General features: G+C 47.6%; 1 protein-coding gene across 1 annotated transcript in view; it reads right to left on the bottom strand.

Annotated features, from left to right (window-relative positions):
• The window catches only part of LOC124080422 (acid-sensing ion channel 2-like), a 251,938-nt gene that overhangs the window by 44,464 nt on the left and 183,966 nt on the right, over positions 1-23,508 (bottom strand). The window contains exon 3 of the mRNA XM_046426345.2: positions 20,491-20,618. Within this exon, the coding sequence (XP_046282301.1) occupies positions 20,491-20,618 (128 nt within the window). The remainder of the gene's footprint in view (positions 1-20,490; positions 20,619-23,508) is intronic.

Below are 23,508 nucleotides of genomic sequence, written 5' to 3'. Positions count from 1 at the left end.
GAAGACCCAGAGAGGGAAAGTGACTTTCTTGAGGCCACACAGCAATGTTCTTCAGCTATTGATTCAGGACAGAGTGAATCAGGACAGGCTTTTGGAAGTGCTACTACCTACTCCATCTGGGAACCATTGCTTAAGGCTTTGAGGCACTATCATTCATTCAAGAAATATTCTCTGAGTGCTTCCTGGGGCCAGGTCCTCTGTTGGGTATGGGCAATTAAAGATGAGGCTATGGAAGGTGTCCTCCAGGTGGCCCCAGTAGGGGTAAAAGAGAAGATAAAGTACAGGTGGTGAATGCTCCCTTGGTGACAGGTGGGAGCCTGGAGTGCGTGGTGGGGGGCGCGGCTGAACAACGATGGCTGAGTTACCAAGCAGGCCTGGAGGGAGAGCAGGATGGAAGCCCAGACCCTTGGGTGAGCATGGCTCTGGGGGACTGAGAAGCCTTTATAGTTCCTGGGGGTCCGTGGGGGCAACGCTCATGTTAGGGCTGGGTCTAGGCAAGGGTTGGAAGATGGAACTCTTGCTGTCAAGGAGGGATTAAAGTTCGGGAGTCAAGAGAACAGCTGTGTGTGAATCTCAAATCCACAGTAGAAGTGCCAAGAGCCACAGAGCTGATTCAGAGGAGAAGACATCTGAGGGAGCTTCCTGGAGGAGGTGGCGCAGTAAGGAAAGGAGTGTTGGGTTTGTACCCAAAGAGTTGGAGGACCTGGGATTCTGAGAATCAGAAAAGAACAGGTAAAGCTTCAGAGTCAGGATCCAGCAAGGCACAGCGAGCGCCTGGACCACGAGGACTTCATCTTTGGTGTCACGAACCTGTGCTTTATTTTTTTAGACAATAGGGAGCCACTGAGGGTCCCTGGGAGCGGCTGGAGCAAGCTCAGAAATATCTGTGAAATCCGACTTCCCAGAATGCCTCAGTGGCTCCAAATATGCCCAAAACTTCCACTGGAGTGGGGTGAGGCAGAGACATTGCATAGTTAGAAGAGGAGTGAATCCTCATGCTCCTGGTTCGTGAGGGGATGGAGGTGGGCAGGATGAGGCCAAATCACACCTTCAAAGCCACTTCCTGTCCTGGCTGTCAGTCATCACTTTTTTAATGCCTCATCCCAGCCTTGCTGACAACGTGGCAAACCCTGCAGAGCATCCCGGGCCCCAAGGAAGGGGATGATGAATTGGGTCCATCTGCTGCAGGGAGGCCTGGAGAGGGAGGGCCCCATGCAAGACCTGGCCTCTGAGCTTCAGGGAGCAGCACAGAGGGGAGGTGGAGCGAGGACCCTCGCCCACTCATACCCTCGCCCACTCATACCACCCGGAGAGTGCAAGGGTGGGGTTGAATCTGGCCAGGGAGAGCCTCAGTTGTCTTCTGGGTGACAGACCTGGGGGGATGGGAGGGTGGACTTACAAGTGGGATGCAGGCCCGGGGTGGCCAACCTGTCCAGCTTTGGAACTGAAAGCCTGTGTTTCTCAGGAGGTGCTCAACCCTGAACAAACCGGGATGGTCCATCACCACGGATTCAACCCCCCGAGGCTACAGAAAGTGACTGAATTTTAAGCAGGTTGGGCCCTGCACCACTCCCTAAAATCGGTAAATTGACTGTCATAAACTTATGGATGATTTTCTCTTTTTGACCTTCTTGTCTATAGAACCTGTGTGGATGTTTTCTCTCTCTATTTTCCTAATCTTTCTGGCCAGAGGTTGATTGATTTTTTTTTCTTTCCTTAAAAACAATCTTTTGGCTTCATTGTTTTTCTATTTCATTGATCGTTACCGTGGTGTTAATTATTTCATTTTTTTTCCTGCTTCGTTTTTTTGGTTTCATTTGTTTTCAGTTTCTCAACTGAAGGAAGCCGAGGTCGCTGATTGAAGACTTTTCTTCTTTTCTTAATAAAGGTGTTCAGTTCTATTAATGTACCTCTTAGGGAAGCTCCAGTGCCATCCCCAAGTTTTTATATGATAGGTTTTCATTTTATCCAGCTCAAAAATACTTTTTAATTTCCCTTTTGATTTCTTCTTTCACCCGTGAACTATTAGGAAATGTATTATTTCTCTTCTCCGCACTTGGGGGATTTTTCTAGATGTCTTTCTGGTTTTGATTTCTAATTGGATTCCACTGTGACAGGAATTACTGGGTACAACTTGAATCCTTTCAAACTTTCAGCCATTGCATGGCCTACAATACGTCCCACCTCGGTCAGTGTCCCCTGGGCGCTCGAAAGGAATGTGTATCCTGTCACTGTTGCATGGGGTGTTGTAGAAGTGTCCATTAGGTCAGCGTGGTCAATGGAAGTGTCCTTATACTCTATGTCTGTGCTGATTTTCTATCCACTTGCCCTATCAATTATGGCTTTTAAAATCTCCAGCTGAAATTGTGGATTCGTCTATTTTTCTTGGCATTTCTATCAGTTTTTTGCTCTGTGCATTTTGAAGTCCTGCTATTAGGCGTATGAATGTTTATGACTCAGCGCCTCTTGATGAACCGACCTTTACATCATTATGAAACGACCCTCTTTGTCCCTGGTGATATTTGTACTGAAGTCTACTTTGCCTGATAATAAGAGAGTCCTTTCAATTTTCTTTTGATTAGTATAAGTATGCACATACGTTTCCTGTCTTTAACGCTGTGTGTGTGTGTGTGTGTGTGTGTGTGTGTGTATACAGTTCCTTTATCCATTCATCTGTTGAAGGGCACCTAGGTTGGTTCTATAGTTTAGCTATTGTGAATTGAGCTGCTATAAACATTGATGTGGCTGGATCACTGTAGTATGCTGATTTTAAGTCCTTTGTGTATATGTATGTATGTATGTGTGCATATACACACACACACACACACACACACAAGTCCCAAATATATAAATATATGCTGGTTACTAAATATATATATAATTGGGACTTGTTGTTTTATTCAGTCTGACAAGATTAATTGTTACACTTAAACCATTGTATTTAATGTGATCACTGATGTGCTGCATGGAAATCTATCATCTTGTTAGGTGGGTTCTGGTCTCATTTGCTCTCTGTTTCTCTTTCCTTCATTTTCTGCCTTTTACTGGACTAATTGAAGGCAGACTTTTAAAAAAATTTGTTGTTTTTAGCTGTATTTGACAGTAGGGTGTATTTGGACATGTTATACATGCAGTGCAACCAATTCCAATTTTGATCCCATTCTTGTGGTTGTATGTGATGTTGAGTTACGTTGGTTGTGTATTCATAAATGAGCATAGGAAATTTATGTCTGATTCATTCTACTGTTTTTCCTATTCCCATACCCCTCCCTTCCCTTTATTTCTCTTTGTCTAATCCAATGAACTTCTACATTTTCCCTCTCTACCCTCCTTTATTGTGTGTTAGCATCCATATATCAGAGAGATTATTCTGCCTTTGTTTGTTTGGGGACTGGCTTATTACTTAGCATGATAGTCTCCAGTTCCATCCATTTACTGGCAAATGCCCTAATTTCATTCTTTATGGCTGAGTAATATTCCATTGTGTATGTATACCACATTTTCTGTATCTCTCCATCTGTTAATGGGCAGCTAGATTAGTTCCATAGTTTGGCTATTGTGAACTGAGCTGCTATAAACATTGATGTGTCTGGGTCACTGTAGTATGCTGATCTTAAGTCCTTTGGGTATAAGCTGAAGAATGGGATAATTGGGTCAAATAGTGGTTCCATTCCAAGTTTTCTAAGAAATCTCCATATTGCTTTCCAGAGTGGTTGTACCAATTTGTAGTCCTACCAGTAATGTACAAGTGTGCCTTCCCCCACCCGCACATCCTCACCAACATTTATTGTTGCTTGTACTTTTAATAATTGCCATTCTGACTGGAGTGAAATGGAATCTCAGTGTAGTTTTGATTTGCATTCCTCTAATTGCTAGAAATATTGAACATTTTTTTCATATATTTGTTAATTGATTATATTTCTTCTTCTGTGAAGTGTCTTTTCAGTTCCTTTACCCATTTATTGATTGGGTTATCATTTTTTTTTGTCATTAAGTTTTTTGAGTTCTTTATGTATCCTGGAGATTAATGCTCTATCTGAGGTGTGTAGGGTAAAGATTTTCTCCCATTCTGTGTGCTCTCTCTTCATGTTACTGATTGTTTCCTTTGCTGTGAAGCATTATGACTTATTTTTAGAGTCTTTTACTGCATATAGAATTCTAGACCCACAGATCCTGCCCCGTCACCTTGCAGAATTGACTGTCCTTCTCACTCACGTTATTTCCAATGAGAAACCCACTGCCAGCCTTATCCTTGTTCCCCTGTATGTAATAAGTTATTTTGTTTTCTGGATGCTTTCAAGATTTTTCTCACTGGACTGGTTTTGAGTAATCCTGGTGTAGTGTTCGTCATGTTTCTTGGCCTTAGGAGTTCTTTGAGATTTTTGGATCTACAGGTTTATCGTTTTTATCAAATGTGGGTATCATTTCTTTGAGTAGTTTTTCTGCCCCCTTCGCCTTCTCCAAAGACTCGCCCTCCCCACACATACAGGGTAGATCTCTTTGAGTTGTTCCATAGCTGACTGAGACTCTTCATTTAAAAAATTCTCTTTTCTCTCTCTTTTCTATTTCCTCAAGTCAACTGTGATGTCTAATTTGCTGTTAATCTCATCCCATGTATGTTTTATCTCAGACATTGTGTTTTTTTTTAATTCTTTAGAAGTTCAATTTGGATATTTAAAAATTTATATTTTCTTTGTTCATACTCCAAACCTAGGAACTTAGTTACAGTGACTTCAATTTTCTCTTTTGGACATTTCTGACATGTTATTTTATTGGCTGGCATTTCCCTCATCATAAGGTTATTTCTCCTGCTTTGTGAATGCCTGATAATATTTGTCTGGACACCAGATATTATGAATTTGAGCCTTGATTTGGAATGTATTTTAATCACTTGGAAATAGTTTGACCCTTTTGGGTTTTGCTTTACGATTTGAATCAGACCAGCTTTGGGTGCGGGGCTAATTATTCCCCATCACTGATGCAGGACCCTTGTGGACCCTTTACCCAGTGACCTGTGAACGGGGAGGACTTTCCATTTGGCTTGTAGGAGCAGGCACAATTTCCAGCCTTGTGTGGATTTGGAATTCTCTCTGTCTGCGTGACATCTTCTTCTCTCTGATACTCTGTCTCTGTCCTGTGAACTCTAATTGCCTTCATCTTCCCGGTCTCTCAGCTCTGTGTCCTGAACTCAGGGAGTCACTGGGCTCTGCCTGGTTCCCCCCTGACCCTGCACTGGGGTCTGGAAGCTCTAAAAGACATAGGCCGGGGCAACCACAGGGTGCACCTCCTCTTTTCCCACTTCTCTGGGGTCACTGTCCTTTGTGGCACAATGTTCAGTGTTTGCAAATTATTTTTCATGTGTTTGGCTTTGTTATTGTCTGAAGTGAGAGGGCCTGCAGCCTGTCCCCCCCACCCCTTGGCTCGAAACAGAAGTCAGAGACCCCAAGCTGCCTCAATGCCAGCCTAACTTTAGTGCCAAGTGAAGAGTAGGTTTGGATCAGGTGTGGCAGGCCCTGCTGTGTGTCATTGCCTCTTCACCCAGGACAGAGTGGTGTGGCTACTTCACCATAGAAATACTGTCACCAAATCTTAGTCTCTCAATAGTCAACTGAGATAACGTGGCCTTACAGTTCCATCTGACAGGTAAAGAGCCTGAGACCACAAAGGTATAGTGACCTTCTCATGGCTACCGAGAGAGAGTGAGTGGCAGCATCAGAACTATACCCAGGGCCTTCTGTCCTCTGCTCCAGGGCTGGACCTGAGGCTTCCTCTCTCTTGCATGGCAAGACAGCAGTCGGGGATCAGCTCTTGTTCCTCATCTGTGATGACACATTCATTTCCCCACTGGGAGGAAGATGAATAATCCAGGTCCCTGCTAGAAAACACGTGGAGAGCAATGCCACGACAGAGCTGTGCCAGGCAGACTCTTGCCCCGCACGCTCCTAGCATGCGAGGTACAGCCCTGTGCTTTGTGACCAAAAATTGCCATGGTATGTGGGCCACATAGAAGTGTGTTTCCTTGGAAAATTTCAACAGTGACTTACCCTTGTTTCTACTAGGATCAACAGAAGAAAGGGTGAGCCTGGGGGAAGAGCCACGAAGGAAATCAGGGCACAAACAACAGCAATGTTGGCTGTCCCTTGGGAAGCAGGTTGCTGTCACAAAGGGCATCTGAAATGAAGCTTGTGAGAGAAAGCAAGAGCGGTCACATCCAGAGAGAAGTTGGCCTCAGAAAAAGCCGTGCGGCTCTGAAGTGAGTTCCTTTCAATCAAGGGTCTCACGTCCGCCTGTTCACCAGGTGTTCTGTCCACATGCAGTGGTCAGAAGGCTCTGGCCCCTTTGTGGCCTGTGAGCTCAGGGCAAGAGCTCTGGAAAGAACTCAGGCTCTGGAAGTTGGAGGGTCTGGGATCCAATTGCATCTGTCCACTTCCAAGTCTCGGTTTCCCCATTTACTAGGCAGGCCCAGGTAGGGGAGCGAGTCTTGCCAGGTGGTTGTGATGAGGCAGCCTGATTCACCTGCTCATTCATTCCCAATGTCACTCTGGTGTCCCGAGAGACCAAGGATAAGGGACAACGGAGCAGACTGTGGAAGCTCTAGTCCAGGAAGTGTGATGGAGAGCTGGGACAGAGGGGACAGAGACCCCCCCTGTGACAGAAGAGGAACAAAAGGTGAAAAATGAATGAATTAGACTAGAGATGACTGTGGGAACGGCCCCATCCGGACCCCTAGGAGAGGGTCTGGCCACTATGGGCTGGGGGCAAGTGGAGGATAAGAGGAGGTGACACGTGTATGCAGGACTAAGAAGCTGGCAGCAGCGAGAGAGTCGGGGGTAAGTGGGGGGAGTAAGGAGAGAGAGGACAGGGGGAGCCCCTGAGGACTGCTGGGGACTGTAGGGTGCAGTCTTTGCTTCCAACCCTGGTCTGCAGCCTTCAGTAGCCATGGCCCTCTGCTGAAGTTGACCTCAGAGGCCCCCTGTTCCGGGGATCCCTAGAGCCCTCACTAAGACACAAAGCACATGGAGAAGAAGTTGCATGCAAAGATGCCCAAATCAACAGCATTCTCTTCTCTAAGGAGGGTGCTATGGGACTTTCTCCTGCTTTCTGTCCACCCCTACCCCCGGCCCCGAGTCTTCTGCAACAGGTATATCTTAAGATCTTCATGGAAAAACCAAAGTGGGCCCCTGTGGTTGCTGTTGGTCTCTTTCCCACCCCTGCCGGCCCTACCCCTCCTACTCTCTCCCCTCCCTAGCGGGCGCTGTGCATTTGCTGATCTCAAGTGGGCCTGGTCCCCTTGCTTTCCCCCCAGGCCTTCTGGCAATTTCCACTTGCTGAGTTGACCTCGTTTTCCCGGCACCTGGGTTCTTCACAACACCCTCCCTGGGAAGTTCTCATTCTACGTCTGGGTTCTACTGGAGGCTGCTTTGTTTTGGCCAGAATAAAAGCAGAACTCCCCATGAGCATGTGAAGGCCCAATGGTCAGAACCTAGGCTTGGTGGAAAGTGATCTTAATTGCAGGCTCTGCTACTTTCCAGCTACAGTTTTATTTTCTGTAAAACGGCTTACTGTCTTTTTTTTTTTTTTGGTATTGGGGATGGAACCCAGGAGTGCACTACCACTGAGCTACATCCCTAGAATCTTTAAAATATTTATTTTGAGACAGGGTCTCGCTCATCAACTTGTAATCCTCGTGCTTCAGACTCCTGAGTCACTGGGATTGCAGACAGGTGACCCAGTGTCTGGTCAGCTTCCAGTATTTTTACCTGATTAGATTCAAGAGGCCCACCTGAGATAATGGGTGTGATGAATCTAGAAAGGTTCTGGACTCTGAAAATAATCGTATTGATCTTTGGCAGTCTTCCAGAGTGATGTCCCCCGACTTCTCTGTCTCCTCTGAGACAAGGCCCTGCTGTCCTCCTCCTAATGAGGCTTTGAATGGGGCTCAGCCCACACTCTTCTCCTTCATATGCAGTCAGCTAGTTCCAGAAACGCCCTTGGGGAAGGGGCGAGGCAGAGTCTCCCTGCCACCCTTTGGGTCACAGAAGCAGCTGCCCAAAGGTGGTGATGGGTGTGGATGCTTGACCTCCCACTAACCTTGGCCCAGGTGGAACACCACTCCCAGCAGGCTTTTTGGTGGAGATTCAGTGGGCTCAATTCAGTTCAGTTCAGTTCAACTCAATAGGGTCCCAAGTACGGACTCAGCACAGAGATGAGTGCTGGGCATGGGCAGCAGTAAGTCTCAGTTTCAGAGACAGACATGTGGCAAGTCAAAGACCTGGAAGTGTTGTACCTATTGTCTTAACTGTAGGATAGACAGGCGTGACTCCTTAAACCTAGGAGAGGGACATTCCAGTAACGCAGCCTAGAAACTGGGGACATCAAGGAGGGAAGAGGAGAGTATGATTTCCGGAGCCATGAAATGGTTATGGCCAGTTGTCAATCAACCAACCTGATCAACTCAATCCAGTCTAACTGAAGCCCACCAACCACTGAGCTACTGGAACCCATCCACATGGGTAGAGGGCAGGCATGGTGACAGGCACTGCTGGAACCTACAAACTCTTTGGTGACCTTTGAGAAGGTTGTGTCTGGTCCTAGATCTAGGGGTGGGAAGGATGCACTTCTTTTTTTTTTAAAATGAACTTCAAAAAAAGACAAAAATCTTACTAAAATCACTTTTCCAAAAACAAGGGGAGCTTCAGACCTGCAGGACTCTCCTTATGACCCCTGCAGGTGCTGGGAGCAGAAGTAGGGTCTGGTGGAGGCTGTGAAGGTCTTGCAAGAGTATTCTAGGGGGAATCCCAGGCCTCCTTTTTCATTGTGTGAGCTTGTCTGGTGGCTGTCAGATCATGAAATTTATTTGTAAAGAGCTAATACAGGAATAAACACATTCTTGTTATAAATATTACAAGGATCCAGAAAAAGTGAAACATCTTTCTGCACAGTTCTGCTCCTTCCCCTGAGCAGCTTTTGGAACAGTCTATACCTTTCTAGAATTTTTCTGTGTGCTAATAAGCAGACGTGTGCACTTAGATCAATATAGTTTAGCGTGCAGGTACTTTTAATACAAACGGGACCACATGGTACTCATTGTTCTGCAACTTGCTTTATTTCACCTACCAATAAGTCTTGGAAATTTTCCCCAAGGGACCCTCAAATCTTTCTTGGCTGGCTTAACTGTTGCTGAAGTTTGGGGAAATTAATACACATCTTCCTTCCTTAATTTAATCATCCTATTGATGAACAAGTTAAATTGTTCCTCAATTTTTGCTCCTGCAAACTGTGCTGCAGAAAAGATCTTTTTAGCCCGTGCTCCTCAGCCTGGGTGTGCATGCTTATGCATTTCTTGAGGGCTGATTCTAAGAAGTGGATTGCTAGGTTGAGGGAATGCATATTTTTAGTTTCAATGGATCCTGTCAATTTTTCCCCCATCCCTTAGCTCAAGGCCTCTACCAGTTTAAATTCCTCTCAACAGCCATCTCATCTGTCCTTTCCAGAGAAGGGTGGTTTCTTTGCTGTCCTCTTCTGTTTATCCCTCTGTGATCATTCCCCAGGCTCTCCTGCTGCAGAATTTGGAGCAATCAGACCTATTGATTATGTCTGCCTTGTATACCTAATCAATCCACCGGTTCACGGCGTTAGGCTCTGTCCTAGTGGCTGCAGAATGCTTGCCTTCAAAGGGCATTCTCTCTGTGGATGGAGGAAGACCTATGTTCCACTTGTATCATCAGGTCCATTAATAGCCAGTTGGTCACTGCTTAGATGTTTTCAATGCCAAAAAAAAAAAAAAAGCATAAAAAAAGGGTGGGCTGGAGGGGGAGAGAGTGAATCTCAATAGGTGACAGACCAGAGGTGCTGTGGGGATAGAGAGGTCTAACAGATAAGCTCCAAGATAGCCTAGCCCACAGGAAATGGTCACCCAGGCTGTCCAGCTGATCTGTTGCAATATAAACAGATGCAGGGGCTTGCTTCTCTGGCCCTGATAGCTGGGACACAGTTATTTTCAAGCATGAAGGAGGAGCGGGGAGGAAACAGGAAAGAGATGTCTTTTTCAGGTACCCTCTTCCTCTGCCCCTGCCAAGGGGGTGTGACAGCCAGGAGGACTGTTCATATTCTTTCATTCATTAGGGTTGAGATCGCTTAAAGGTTTGCTTGTGATTCTTTATCCTTCCCAGTGGACAAGAAAAAGATGAAGCTGTTTTTAGCCTATGTACAGGAAGAGTTCTCCATGGATTTTCTTTTCCCTTATATATAAAAAAAATAGAAACCAAGGCCACACTGTTGAGGGTTCAGATAGCGAAGTGCTCGTGAATCAAAAGATAACATGATACTGGGCAGCAGGACCCAACCAGAGAATGTTCTGATGTATTAACTTGTCTCCCGGGTAAGATAAAGTAGGTGAATCAATAGACATTAGACCTCCTTTCTTCTGCCTGGTCCAAGGAGGAAATAAGCCACTGAGAGATAAGCAACCAGCTTTTGATGTTGGAGCCGATGCAGAGGATGTGGGAGTGTAGGCTCTGGCCCTGTGGACCCCAGGGAGGGTGGGCGTCACAAAGGTCGAGACTTGGGACCCTGGCCTGGGGCTGCCATGTCAGTTAGTGCCATTTCTAGCACATCCTTTTTTTTTTTTCCCCCCATGTGTACAATAAAAGGATCTTTGACCCCTTTCTTTCATTTTTCGTTCCTAGTGTTAAAGATTGTTTAAATTCAGTTACATCCTACCTGAAGGTTAAGCGGAACTGACATGGACTGTAAATTATTGAAGTGAGCCCTCAGAGAACATTCTACAACATTCCACTCACCCATCTTTCCATCTTAGAATGGTAAGAATGAATATTTTCTCCGGAGAAGTGGACAGTGTACCAGGGGCCTATTACATAAGCAGATAATAGCTCTTAATCCATTGACGGATTGGTGATTGATGGATTGGCTGCCTTCTCTGCTGGACTTGAAGCTCTGAGAAGAACCAGGCTAGTCTTGTGCATTGCTGAACCCCTAACACAGTACCTGGGACATGGTACAAGTTCAGCCAGTGGGTCAGCATGAAATGACCAAGGAATAGCCCAGGAAGAAGGCGCAAAGCTTGTGTGGGGGTAGCGTGTGGATCGGGGGTGTGCTGGCTACATGGAGTTGGGATAGGATATGGCGGGAGGGGCTATCTGAGCCAGGATGTGGAATTCAGACTTTATTCTATGAGTTGGGAAAGACATTGATGGATATCCAGGAGGGTGTCAGGATCTAGTTCTCTCTCTCTCCTTCCCTCTCTCTCTCTCTCCCTCCCTCTCATGCATTCACTTATTCATTGATTTCATCCAGTACAATTTATAAAGCATCTTCTCTAGCAGCATGGAACAGGCTGAGCTATAAATAACAGAAATAAGAGTATTAGCCTCAAAGAGTTCCCCGTCTCATAGGGGAGGATAGAGCAGTAAATAGATGAACATAATGTGTAGATTTTGGGGTACAGAGCCCCATAGAATACTCCAGGATGGCTGTGTGGAGGAAACACATTTGGGCTAGTCGTGCGGGAGGGACACTTCGGAGTTAGGTGGAGAAAGGGTGGGAGGGGAGCTGCTGGCAGAGGGGGAGGAGTGAGCTTGCGGTGCTCAGAAGCAACACGTGGTGCGATGTCGCTGGTGTGCTGTGTGGGAGGTGGGAGGTGGGGCGGGGAGTGGAGTGAGAAGCTACTGGAAAGGGAGGCGGGAGCTGGACCAGGAGGGACTGAGGAGATTCCTGGGCTTCATCCTGGGGTTGATGAGGGAGGCAGGTTGCTCGTGGTGGTTTAGAAAGATCTCGCTGTTGCAGAGAATGGACTGGAGAGGGTCAGGATGGGCAGCGGGGAGACCAGCAGGGCAGCTGAGGATTCATGAAGGAATGAGTTGGAGTAGTGCTTGGGGGGGGGGGCGTGATAATAGCAGCTAGCATTTATTGGGCACTTACTGTATGACAAAAACTGTTCTCCAGGTGTTATGAACTCAGTCCTCTAATGACCCTCTGAGGTAGAGGACATCATTATCCCTCTTCTGCAAATGAGGAGAACAAGGCCAGAAGCCAGAGGTCCCTGTCAAGAAAATAGGGATTTGTCCTCAGGGTATTTACAGGATTGGGAAATCTAGAAGGAGCAGCAATATTGGGATGCAGATGTGGAGCCAGAGAAAGAGGGTGAGTTTGGTTGAGACTGTTGATTTGAGATGTCCATGGGACTCCATGGGAAGAGGGAGGTCAACAGAACTCGGATCATTAGGTCTAAAGACATCTGAGCTCTGGGGGTGCCAACCTGTCAATCATGATAAAGGGTAAGCTCTTGTAAGAAGGTGGTAGACCGGGGGGGACACACATGTGGTGTCCTATATCAAGCAGGGAAAGGATTGCTTACGGGGGGTACTAAGACAGAGAGGGCTGAGAGGTGAGAAGCAAGACAAGAGGGGTCTCAGGGTGGGCGTGGTTAATAGTCCACATGCTGCCAAGACCCCAGGATGGATGAAGTCTGTGGAGTGTCCTCGCCAACAAAGATTTCATGGGTGACCTTGGTGCAGAGAAATTTTCCAAGAGTGCTGAGAAGTGAGAGGGAGGGGAGGAAATCCACCCAGAGCAAGTTCAGAGATCTCTTTGGAGACTGTTGGGAAGGAAAGGAGGGGGAGAGGCTGCAAGGTAGTGGCAGGTGAGGTAAAGACTGCTTTTCTATCTTCCTAAGTCTGGAGCGTTTCTTTTGGGATTCATCCTTAGATTTTTCCATCAGAGCTGGGCACAGAGCTCATGTGAGCCCATCAGCAATTCTTTTAAGAATGTTTCCCATCCCTCCCTCATCCCCTATCATCAACTCCACCTTCAGAAAAACAAGATCATATTGTATAGGAAGAAAAAAAATGGGTGAAAAACCTGACTCTTGGCAAGACCATCTGGGGATCTAAAGATATTTCTACTTTAGAGGCTGAGTGGTAATAAGTGATTAAATAGCTCTGCTAGTAGATGCTTAATTGGTTCTTATTTTCAGTCTATTTGTGGAAAACAATGTACCCTCTAGATGTGGAGGGAGTGGCCCCACCGCAGGCTGTCTTGCCTTCTGGAACATTCCCAGTATTTCAATGGGGTGGAACTGGCTACTGCCTATATTTACGTGGCTCCGGCTTTGGCAGTTGAGAAGCCACTGAAAGCGTGTGTAATAAACCCTGTCTTCTCCTTTGGGAAGCAAACCGACACAACAACTGGGCAAACCTCCATGTCTAATGGGGACCGTGAAACGCAGATATTAAGGACCGTGGACCGGCTGTCAAATTGACAAATGAGGCTTCTCTTTTGAAAGGCACTTTAGAAAGTTGAATTGGAAGCTTGAGAGGAGCGGAGCTGTCCCAAGCAGGCTGCAGGCAGTCCACCCGACAGCTGGGCTTCTTCATCAGGGGCTGGGGCAGGAGATCTTGGGAGCCACGGTGCGAGGGCCTCCAACTATTGGAAATGTGGCTGAGCTACCCTGAAGGCAGAAGCTCAGGTTTCTGCAGGCACCAACTGTGCCCAGACATCCTGCTAAAGACCCAAGCGTGGCCAGTGGGACGTAAGCCCTTGTGTTCTCCTTCATTTACAGCCTCCATCAGGCTGGTGAGCAGCCGCTGGGTGCAGGACTCTGGGCTTTCTTGGGGCATGTGGGATTCACCCAAGTGAGCAACCCCCGTAAAGTCTGGCTGTGGATGGGGCACGCTTCTCATTCCAGCTGGTTCCAAGCAGGCAGTGGAAGGGGTTCTTGGTGAGAATGAGATGCCTCTGGGCAGGAACGTCCAGTCCAGGGGTCCTTGTGGCATTTCTGAGAATATCAAATATAAATCTAGGGCCCTCTTTTCTGGGGAATTTCCTGAAGAGTGAAACCAACCACCCTGGATTTTTCACAGGTGTTCCCAGGCCTCCCAAGAAAGACAAGCAGGGTGACAAACATTTGATGAATACCTGGGTAAACATGTGGAACACAAGAACCACCATGATGGGGAGGGGACAGGAGAGGATGAAGGACTCCTGATATCAAATCACGACTGGGAGTCCCACCAGGATCAGCAGTCACCTTCAATTAGGAACAACAAGTGTGACTGTGATGTCACTGTGATGTCACTGTGACGACAGCTTGGCACGGTGGTCCTACCGCAGGAGAGCCCACTCATTTAGTTCTCCCCAAGTTTCAGAGTTCTGTCCTGATTCCCGGAGGTGTCCTTCCTCTCTCGTCTGTATCAATGGCTTCCAGATCCGCATCTCCAACTCTGACCCCTTTCATGAGCTTTTGATTTGATTTGGGTCTCAAGTTTGTAGATAGAAGTGACATCACCATCCACCACGGCCTCGCTGAACAACCTCAGGGAGAAGGAGATCTCTCAGGGCAGATTTTAAAAATTTGTTCTTTTTAGATATACATGACAGTAGAGTGTATTTTGACACATTTTACATATAGGACGTATAATTTATTCTAATTAGGATCCCATTCTTGTAGTTGTACATCAGGTGGAGTTTCACTGGTGGGGTATGAACAGAGGAAAGCCAAGTCCAATTCATTTTACTTTCTTATTCCCATCCGCCTCCCTTCTCTTCATTTTTCTTTGTCTAATCCACTGAACTTCTGTTCTCCCCACCCCTTATTGTGTGTTAGTATCTGCATATCAGAGAGAACATTTGGCCTTTGATTTTTTGGGGGAATGGCTTATTTCACTTAGCATAATATTCTCCAGTTCCATCCATTTACTGGCAAATGCCATAATTTCATTCTTCTTTAAGGCTGATGAATATTCCATTGTATGGATATGTGTGTGTGTGTGTGTGTGTGTGTGTGTGTGTATATATATATATATGTATATATATATATATATATATATATATATATATATATCACAGTTTCTTTATCCATTCATCTGTATATGGGTACCTAGGTTGTTCCGTAGCTTAGCTATTGTGAATTGAGCTGCTATAAACACTGATGTGGTTGGGTCACTTAAGTTCTTTGAGTATAAACCAATGAGTGGGATAGCTGGGTCAAATGGTGGTTCCATTCCAAGTTTTCTGGGGAGTCTCCAGAGTGGTTGCACCCATTTGCAGTCCTACCAGCAATGTATGCGTGAACCTTTCCCCTCACATCCTTGCCAAAATGTTCAACTTCTCTAGCAATTACAGAGATGCAAATTAAAACTATACCGAGCTTCCATCTCACTCCAGACTGAATGACAATTCTCAGGGCATATTTTAAGGGGAGTTTTGGTGAGGTTGGGGAGGCAGGGAGAGTACATGTGTGCAGCATGGGGCTCTCTTTTCATTACTGCACCAACACACACTTCTTGAGCTCATCTATGAGCAAGGCTCTGGGGATATAGAATCCAAAAGACACAATCCTCGTCCTCAGCAAGCTCCCAGTCTAGGGTGAGAAAGGGGCTTGTGGAGACCAAAGAATGGACTTTCGGGAGCAGGATCCACAAGGGAAGTCAGCCTACAAGGAGGGAGAACAACAATGCCACCGATGTCACTTGGTTCTGTGCACCCTCCAAGGCAGAACCAGGTCTTGCTTATCTTCATTCTTCCAGAACATTTGATGCTCAATGGATACTGTTGAAGGGATAAAGGGATACCCAGCGTTTCAGAGAACAATGAACTGCTCCGTGGAGCGTGGCAGAATGAGACAGGGAAGCCAGAGTCTTTGAGCAGCATCTGGAAATATGAATAGACCTGTGCCAAGTCAACGAGCCAAGGGAGGAATTGTGGGCAGAGGGACAGTGGGCTCCCACATCTAAGAGCCTGGAGCATTTGGCAGATGGTTCTGCATCATTGGAACGAGGGGTTCATGCAGGTCAAGCACAGGCAGATGACAGGGCTGGGGAGGTGAGCGGGGCACTGGGAACCATTCTAAGGGGTTTGGGTTTGTGCAAGTTACGGGCAGCTCTGGAATGTACGGGTTTTAAGTCAGGTAGAGATGTGACCATTATATGGGCTGAGGAAGGGACATGACCAAGGAGGGTGGCCACAGCCTGTTTCTAGAGTTTTAGGGCTGCTACCCACACTTCTTCCTCTTCTCACTAGTAGGATCCCAGGTTCTACCTCTTAGAGCTGGGGAGAGGTTCACCTCCTGTTAACAGCATCCCACACCATCTGGCATGAAGGAGAGAGCCAGCAACTGGTAGAGCAGAGAGCGGGTGCCATTTACAGGTGACCCCCGTGTCCTTGAGTGGACACAGGCAGGGACCCCCAAGCTGTGAATGCTGGAGGCCTTTGGAGGTCATCTAATGGAGTCCTTTCATTCTACAGGTGGGAAAACTGAGGCCCAGGGAGCGGGTGACTTATCCAAAGTCCCATGGCACAATCAGGATTACCATCTAGGACTCTGGGCTCCCAAGTAAGTTTGTTCTTTGCAGCACTGGGCAGTCTCGTTTCTTTGAGCTCAGGGTAGGAAAAGAAAATGTCCCCCAGCCAATCCCTCTCTGCATTAGCTCCCAGTGCTCCGTCCCAGAGTTTGCCTGGATTGCAACCGTGCAGTGTGGTGGACCAGAAAGAACATGGGCCTGGGAACCTGATAGACTTGGGCTCAGAGCCCAGCCCTGCCGCTTCCCCAGCTACGCGACCTTGAGCAAGTTACTTAACCATGCAGTTTCGTCATCTGGAAAGTGGAGATAATGCCCGCCTCATGGGGCTGTTGAGGGGGTTTAAATGAGATAGTGCCTGTCAAGAGACTCTGCCGCCTGGTGCCTGGTAGGTAGTGCAAGCTCACTTCATAGTAGCTATTGCTATTCATCCATTCCACTCCCCCCCCCCCACCCGCCCGGGGTTCTGTTTCTGCTCCCAGTATCTTGCCCTGTGCCTGTGTCTGATGGTGGAGATTCTGGGCTTATGCAGGGGCTCTAAGTGCAGCAGAGATATCTAGGGGAGCATTTCTCAGGTTGTCCAGGAAGGCAGGGGCATGCCTTGGCTTAATTGGGTTCAAGGAAAATGCAGATTTAAAGAGCAATCTCTGGGCTGGCTTACAGCTCAAGGGCTTTTTTTTTTAATTAAAAAATAAAAGATTTTAAAAATCCAAAAGGTAGAGGTGTGTGTGTGTGTGTGTGTGTGTGTGTGTGTGTGTGTATGTGTGTAATTGTACATGGGTGAGAGGATTTTTACCCTGCAGGAGGACTTTCCTATTCACAAGCCCGTTCCTTTAAGGCACCAACTCCTCTTGGGGGCTGTTTCTGGAGTCAATTTACCTAACACAATTCACACAAGCTTCCAGGCAAGGACCTTCTTCTTCTCCCCACTGTCTTGTCACCCGTAACCTCTCTGAGCTGGAGCTGAGGTGGCAGAGCCTTGGATGGAGAGCTCTGGAGCTGCCATACTTCTCCAGGTGCCACAGATTCTAAGATGCACCATGATTGTAGGTACCAGCAAGAAAAAATATAGAGGTCTGATTGTAAGATCTGATGGATTGTAAAACAAATTCTGATTTCTGAAGTGTCAAAATGTGTCTGAACAATCAATGAAATGCAATGTTGAGTACCAGGGCCAGCCGGGGAGATTCGCACGGGGCAGGATGAGAACATACAAATGGGCTTCCCATGATCTTCCCCTTTATTAAAGAAAACACTGATCTGTAGGCTCTGGGAGGGCAGAGATGGCCGGTTTTGTCTGCCACGCATCCCTTGACTTCTCTCATAGTAGGTGTTCACCAAATATTTGCAGAATGAATAAATAATACAAGGCCACATTATCAAAGACATGGAAAAATCATGAAAGAAAAATGAATCATTCATAATTCCCCCACGGTGGGTATTTTGGTTTATTTCCTTCAAGTCTTATTGCCTATGAATATGCTCTTTTATATACGTGTAAACATAATGTATTATTAGATTTAGCTCTGGGATGTGTTTTTGTATTTCTCCATTAATATGAATGAAATGATGAAATGAGACGATGCGGAAATGCTTTGAAGGCTGTAAAATGTTTAACAAATAACTTATTATTAGTTAGAATAATCATAGAAATACTCATATGAATGAGGTTGATTTGCTGAGAATATACTTCAAAGCAAATAACGCATCGGCCCTCTCTGCAGCTGGGAATCTATTCTGCTTCTTCATCCTATTCACCATGGGGAGTCCCTCTGTTTCACAGTGGAGAGAGAAGCAGAGACTTACAGCTTCTTAGAAATCATCCAACTTCCCACCCAGCCCAGAAACTTTTTCCATATCACACACGGAGGATTAGCAGGGGTTGGGGAAGGAAGAGCTCATCTCTCAGGCCGAGGAACAAGAGCAGCCTCCAAGTACTTCCTTCTCGACAACCTTCATAACCCTTCAAGTTTCCAACAGGGCTGTTTCACTTACTCTGTTCGCCTTTAGCAAAGTAGACACCGGCCAGACAGCACCCCAGGTCAGCAGTGTCCGGCACATTCCACAAGCCACCAAGTCAGGCTAGCCTCAGACAACTCAAAAATTGACTTTAGCCAGTCCAAGAATTCATATGCATGTTTATTGGTCTAACCTGGGCCTGGTTCTTGAAAGGATGTGGCTTGCTCACAGCACAAGAGAGCCCTGACCAAGTTCCTTCTCTGAGCACGCTCCAGCCAGGCCTGTCTAGCCTTCTTCTCCACTGGCTCTCAACTTTGGCCTATGAAGACTGGAACAAGCACTTACATAATTTCTAGTGGCTCAAGGACACATCCTTGGGGTGACACTAGACCCTGCTTAAAGTGCCTGTTGGAGAAAACTCAAGGTTGTCAAAAGGTTGTATCATTTGCTCCAGCCAACACCTGAGGCCAGGGCCTCTGTCGCCCAGCCTCTGTGGGAGGGTGAGAGCCTAACTTCAACAAGTGCCAGTGAGCAGACCCACATGGGTTCCCCATGGACCACACCCCTTTCTGCTTATTTTTGTAAGCTTTTGTAAGTTTCTGTTCAAGCCTTTCTGGGCCCTCCCCATCTCCCCTCATTCTCCCTTTAAGCACCCAGTCTCCTCTATAAAGATCCAAGACTCACCCTGCACCTTCTCCCCTATTGCAAAGGGGCAGATGGAAGGGAATCTGCTTTTACCACTTCTACTAGTGTCTGGCTTTGTTTATCTTGGACAGGACCCAAGAGCCTACTGAGTCTTATAGCTCAGACTCCGGGCTCACCTAAGCTGCTGCCCATCTGCGTGCCTTTATTAGGTAATCTGTGTTCGTATTATCCCTGACTCTAAATCCTTATCCTTAAACTTGCCTCCTGCCGTCTGCTCTATGCTCTTCTTCTTCGTCCTTGAGGATACACTTTTCTAGTTGTGCTATTGAGTTTCCACTTTGCCCACCTATAGATATCTCCATTTTAGCTGATGCCACCTGCCTCAGTCTTTGGGGCCCAACTCACCTCTCAGTACCCCTGCCCCTGCCTCAGAGCTGCCATCCCATCCCCAGGGGCCTCAATGGAAGGCTGACCTTGGCCTTTATCAACTGCCCAGACATGTGTACAGACCACGGTGCAGGAACCTCCACCACCCAGAATTCCCCAGAGACTCAAAAATGTAGCTTGCTTACAGATTTGTAACCAGCCTTTAATGCAGAATATCGCTTTATAAAGTGGCTGAACAGCTGTGATCAGTAGCAGATGAAAGATGGCAGATGAGCCAGATTTTCAAGACAAGCTCCCGTGTTCTCTGTGCACATCTTTCCTCGCCACTCTTGTCACCCTCTCCCAGGCGCTCCCTATCTCCCAGCTCAGAGCCAGCACCTGCCACCCTGTGCTGAACTCACTGCTCAGAGCCTCTCCCTATGAATCATCTTGGATGACCTGGCTGAGGCCTCCGGCAGCGTCGAAGGCTCTCTGCCTTTTATTCTAGGCAAACCAGAAGACAAATCTCTGGAGATAAAAAAGGAAACAGTGCCCAGGTATCTCCATCATCCTGCTTTGAGACGTCCACCCTATGGAGAGTTGGTGAAGGTGTCCCCTCTGAGATGTAAAACCCACTTCAGAGGTGAGGCGGTGCCAGCCCTCCCTCTGTGAACCGGTAGAGTCCAGGCAGCCATCCTGGGGCAGGTGGGGCCCTCCCCAGAGCTACATCAAAGGGCAGGCAGGAGCCCGTGTACTTAACTCGAATGGGGAGGAACACTTCCATTCCTTTTCTTTTTATAGGTCACTTTGAATTGCATTAGAAACACAGTGATGAGACTATCAAACCCTGGTTGGCAGTTTTCCCTTAATATCCATTGGCAAAAAGAAAAAAAAATTACTTTTTTAATTTAACGCACTCAGAAAAGTCTACTGTGACAGAATGTTCAGGGAAAAAAAAAAAGAAATTCTCAACCAATTCAATGTAGCAGAAAACAAGCCAAGCTTTCCCTGAGACCCAGTTTCAGGAACCGACAGGTGGTGTGGGAGTACTGGAGACGGAGGTTAACCAGCGCATTCCTCCGATTTCAGGGTGACGCCCTTTACAGAGCCTCCTGGGTGGCAATTTCATTTCTCCTCCTGGTGCCTCGGCAAGTGGCCGGAGGAGGCTGAGGACCACAGGTCTGGGGGAGCCCAGGGGACTTACCCTCTGCTCCTGTGTGGCCACAAAGGTCTGGAACCCTGGAGCCACCCCAAAGCCCAGCTCTTGGATGAAAGGCGGCTCGGACTGACTGTGGATCTGAACTTTCACTCCCGCTTCAAACGTCGTTTCCTCTGAAAGAACAAAGAGGGACAGAGCCGTGGGTCAGTGACAGCAGCTGTTCACGGAGTCCTGAGGTTGAAAAGCTCCAGGGGATGCCGGAAGTGTCAGGTGGGAGGTCGAATAATGTCTCCCTGATATGTGCACATCCTCATCACTGGAGACTGAATCTGTGACCCCACACGGCAAGAGGGACATGGCAGCTGGGACTCAGTTCAAGGTCTTGAGATGGAGAGACCGTCTTGGATTATGCAGATGGCCCAATGCAATCATGGAGGTCCTTGAAAAAGGGAGGTTGGAGACTCAGAGTCAGAGAGAGAATGGAAAGACGCCGGGTTGCTGGCTTTGAGGACACAGGAAGAGCCACAAGCCAAGGGATGGAGGCAGCTTCCAGAAGCTGGAAAAGTCAGGGAAGTGGATCTCTTCCTAGAGCCCCCCAAAGCTGCACAGCTCTGCCAATAACCTTGATTTTATCGAACCTAGCGAAACCTGTTTTGGATGTCTGAATCCTCATATAACAAAGTTGTGTCGTTTGTGCGCACTACATTTGACGTACCCTGTTACAGTAGCTATGGGAAGATAATGCAGGGCAGGTAGGCCAAGTCTTTGCTTCAGTTGCCAAATCTGTAGAATGGGATTACAAAGCCAGTAATGGGTAGGTCTTTGACCAAATGCAACGCCCTCCCAGCCTCTTGGGTAGATTCTTTGAAGCTCTTTTATTTAATTTACTAACTTTTCTCCTGGACTGGGAGCTGAGGGAGAGACTATCAGGAAGAAACCATAGCAGTGTAAAGGAAAGTCCAGGGCTGGCCCTCTGGGTGCTGCAGGAGAGAGGCAACTAGAGCAGAAGCCCCTGCCCCTTCCTTTCCCCCTTGGGCAGGAGAAATGGCCCTTGGCAGTGGGAGGTGGCAGTGGGTGGTGGAGCCTGGCTCACCCACTATGTTCTGCTCACAGTTGGTGGGGCATGTGCTTAGGGGATTACATCCGCCTTTATTGGACCCCGCTCTCTGTCCTACCCTCTCTAAATAGCTGCAGAATGGGCTTCTGAAAATGCAAGCCCAACAGCTCTCTCTCTGACTTATCAGGAGCCCAGCTCCTTAACATACCCCTGGTCCAGTTTTGCTTTGGGTAGCACCCTGCTTTGGGGCACCCTGTGGCCATGCTCTAGGGGCTATCTGGATTAGTTGTCACTGGCCCCTGTTGGGTACAGATGAATGTGCACCGCCTTCTGTCTGGGATGTCTTTCTGCTCATCTAGTCATTGCTGTCACTGAAGAGTCAGTTCCCAGCCCTGCCCCCAGCATCCCCTTTCTCTTGCTCTGCTGTAGATTCCATACCTACCCTCTAGAGCCTCTGCCACTCCCTAGGACCATCCTTTCTCTGACTGTCCTCCTCCATCAGCTGCAGCATCCTGAGGCCAAGTGCTGGAATTTCCATTCAGATTTCAAAGGTCCTGCTCAGGGCCAGGCACAGTGGCACTCAGGGGATGCCTGTTGAATGACTCTGAGAGATTTGGAATCAAACTTCACTATTAATCATTATTAATGGGCAGGGTCAGTCTGGAGTCCAGATCAAGAAATGTTGTCAAAGAAAAGAATGGAGGAGAGGATGGGTAAATTCAGGAATGAGAGAAGATGGAACAGGGGGACATGGAGGGAGGGAGGATGTACTGGGGTTATGGTTTGGGCACACCAAACCTGGCACGGAAGAGAAAGGCTGGATGGGCAGGAACCGTTGAACCCACGGGAGCTACCAATTGAGTCAGGCATGGGTAGACTGAAGCTGGGAGAGAGTCCAAGGTCAGGGGGGTGCATGGAGAGGAAAGTCCACTAGGCAGACAGGGCCAGGGGAAGGACAGGCAGGGCTTTCACAATTCAGACAAGGAGTCCAGCAGTGGCGGACACTGGGTATCAGGAAAAGAGACCCTGGGCCAGAATATGGCTTCATAGAGTGCGAGAGACTCCCAGGAGATCTGGGAATACATTCCCCTTCCCAGCAACAGAGCTAATTGTTCTGCAATTTGTTTCCCCTGACCAACCATCCAAACTCCCATTCAAACATCTCTGGGCAACTGTGGTGTGTGTCACTGTCTCCTGTAGATGGTGAATGGACTCATTCCTCTGCTCCTCACCTCGCCCAGGGCCTGGCACACAGGTGGAGTCTCTGTGAAGGTTTTTAGATGAGGAAGGACTTCAGGAGAGGGAGGACTGGGTAGGAGAAGGGGATCGGGTGGTTAGCTTTCAGGGGCCCTATTTTCTAACGTCTGCCCAAGAAAGAGATGAGGATCTGATGAACAGGCTCAAAGTGGGGAGGGATGAGCGTGGTGTGATGTGGAGATCACAGGGACACCTGTGCTGGGAGGAACCCAAGGCGCGTTCAGCCAGCCGTGGGAGGGAACTGGAGAGGTGCCCAAACTTGTTTTCCAGAGATAGTAGAAGCTGTGCGCATGTGCTGTACAACCGAGCTCAGGAAACCTTAGAGCCAGTAAGACAGCGCGAACCCAGGGCTTACAGGAAGAAATGAGAAATGAAGCCTCTCGGACGCAGGCGCTGAGAGTAATGGGCAAAACAGACCTCGAGCTGCCAGCGAGAACCGCCAGAGGCTAATCAGGAGGGGTTAGGGATTTGAAAGAGATGCTAGCTTCTTCCAGAAGCATCAGTGGTAGGGGAGAGAGAGTAAAATCCTAAAGTAACCGCATTTCTTTACAAATGTCCAGCGATCACATGAAAAGAGCCAAGGTGATGGGTAAAGTTTCTGCTCTTTCTAAAACAGCACGATCCAGGGGAGCTTTCTGCAAAGAAGGAAATACTCTGGAACCTGTGCTGTCCAAAGGAGTAGCTATGGGTCATGATATGGCTAGTACCATTGAGGAACTGGATGGAGCTTTCGTTTTCATTAAATCAAA

This window comes from Marmota monax, unplaced genomic scaffold (genome assembly GCF_021218885.2).
Source record: "Marmota monax isolate L192 unplaced genomic scaffold, Marmota_monax_Labrador192_F-V1.1 WCK01_AAM20220418_F8-fsc00394, whole genome shotgun sequence".
Lineage (NCBI taxonomy): Eukaryota > Metazoa > Chordata > Mammalia > Rodentia > Sciuridae > Marmota > Marmota monax.
This window is presented reverse-complemented; position numbering and strand designations above follow the sequence as displayed.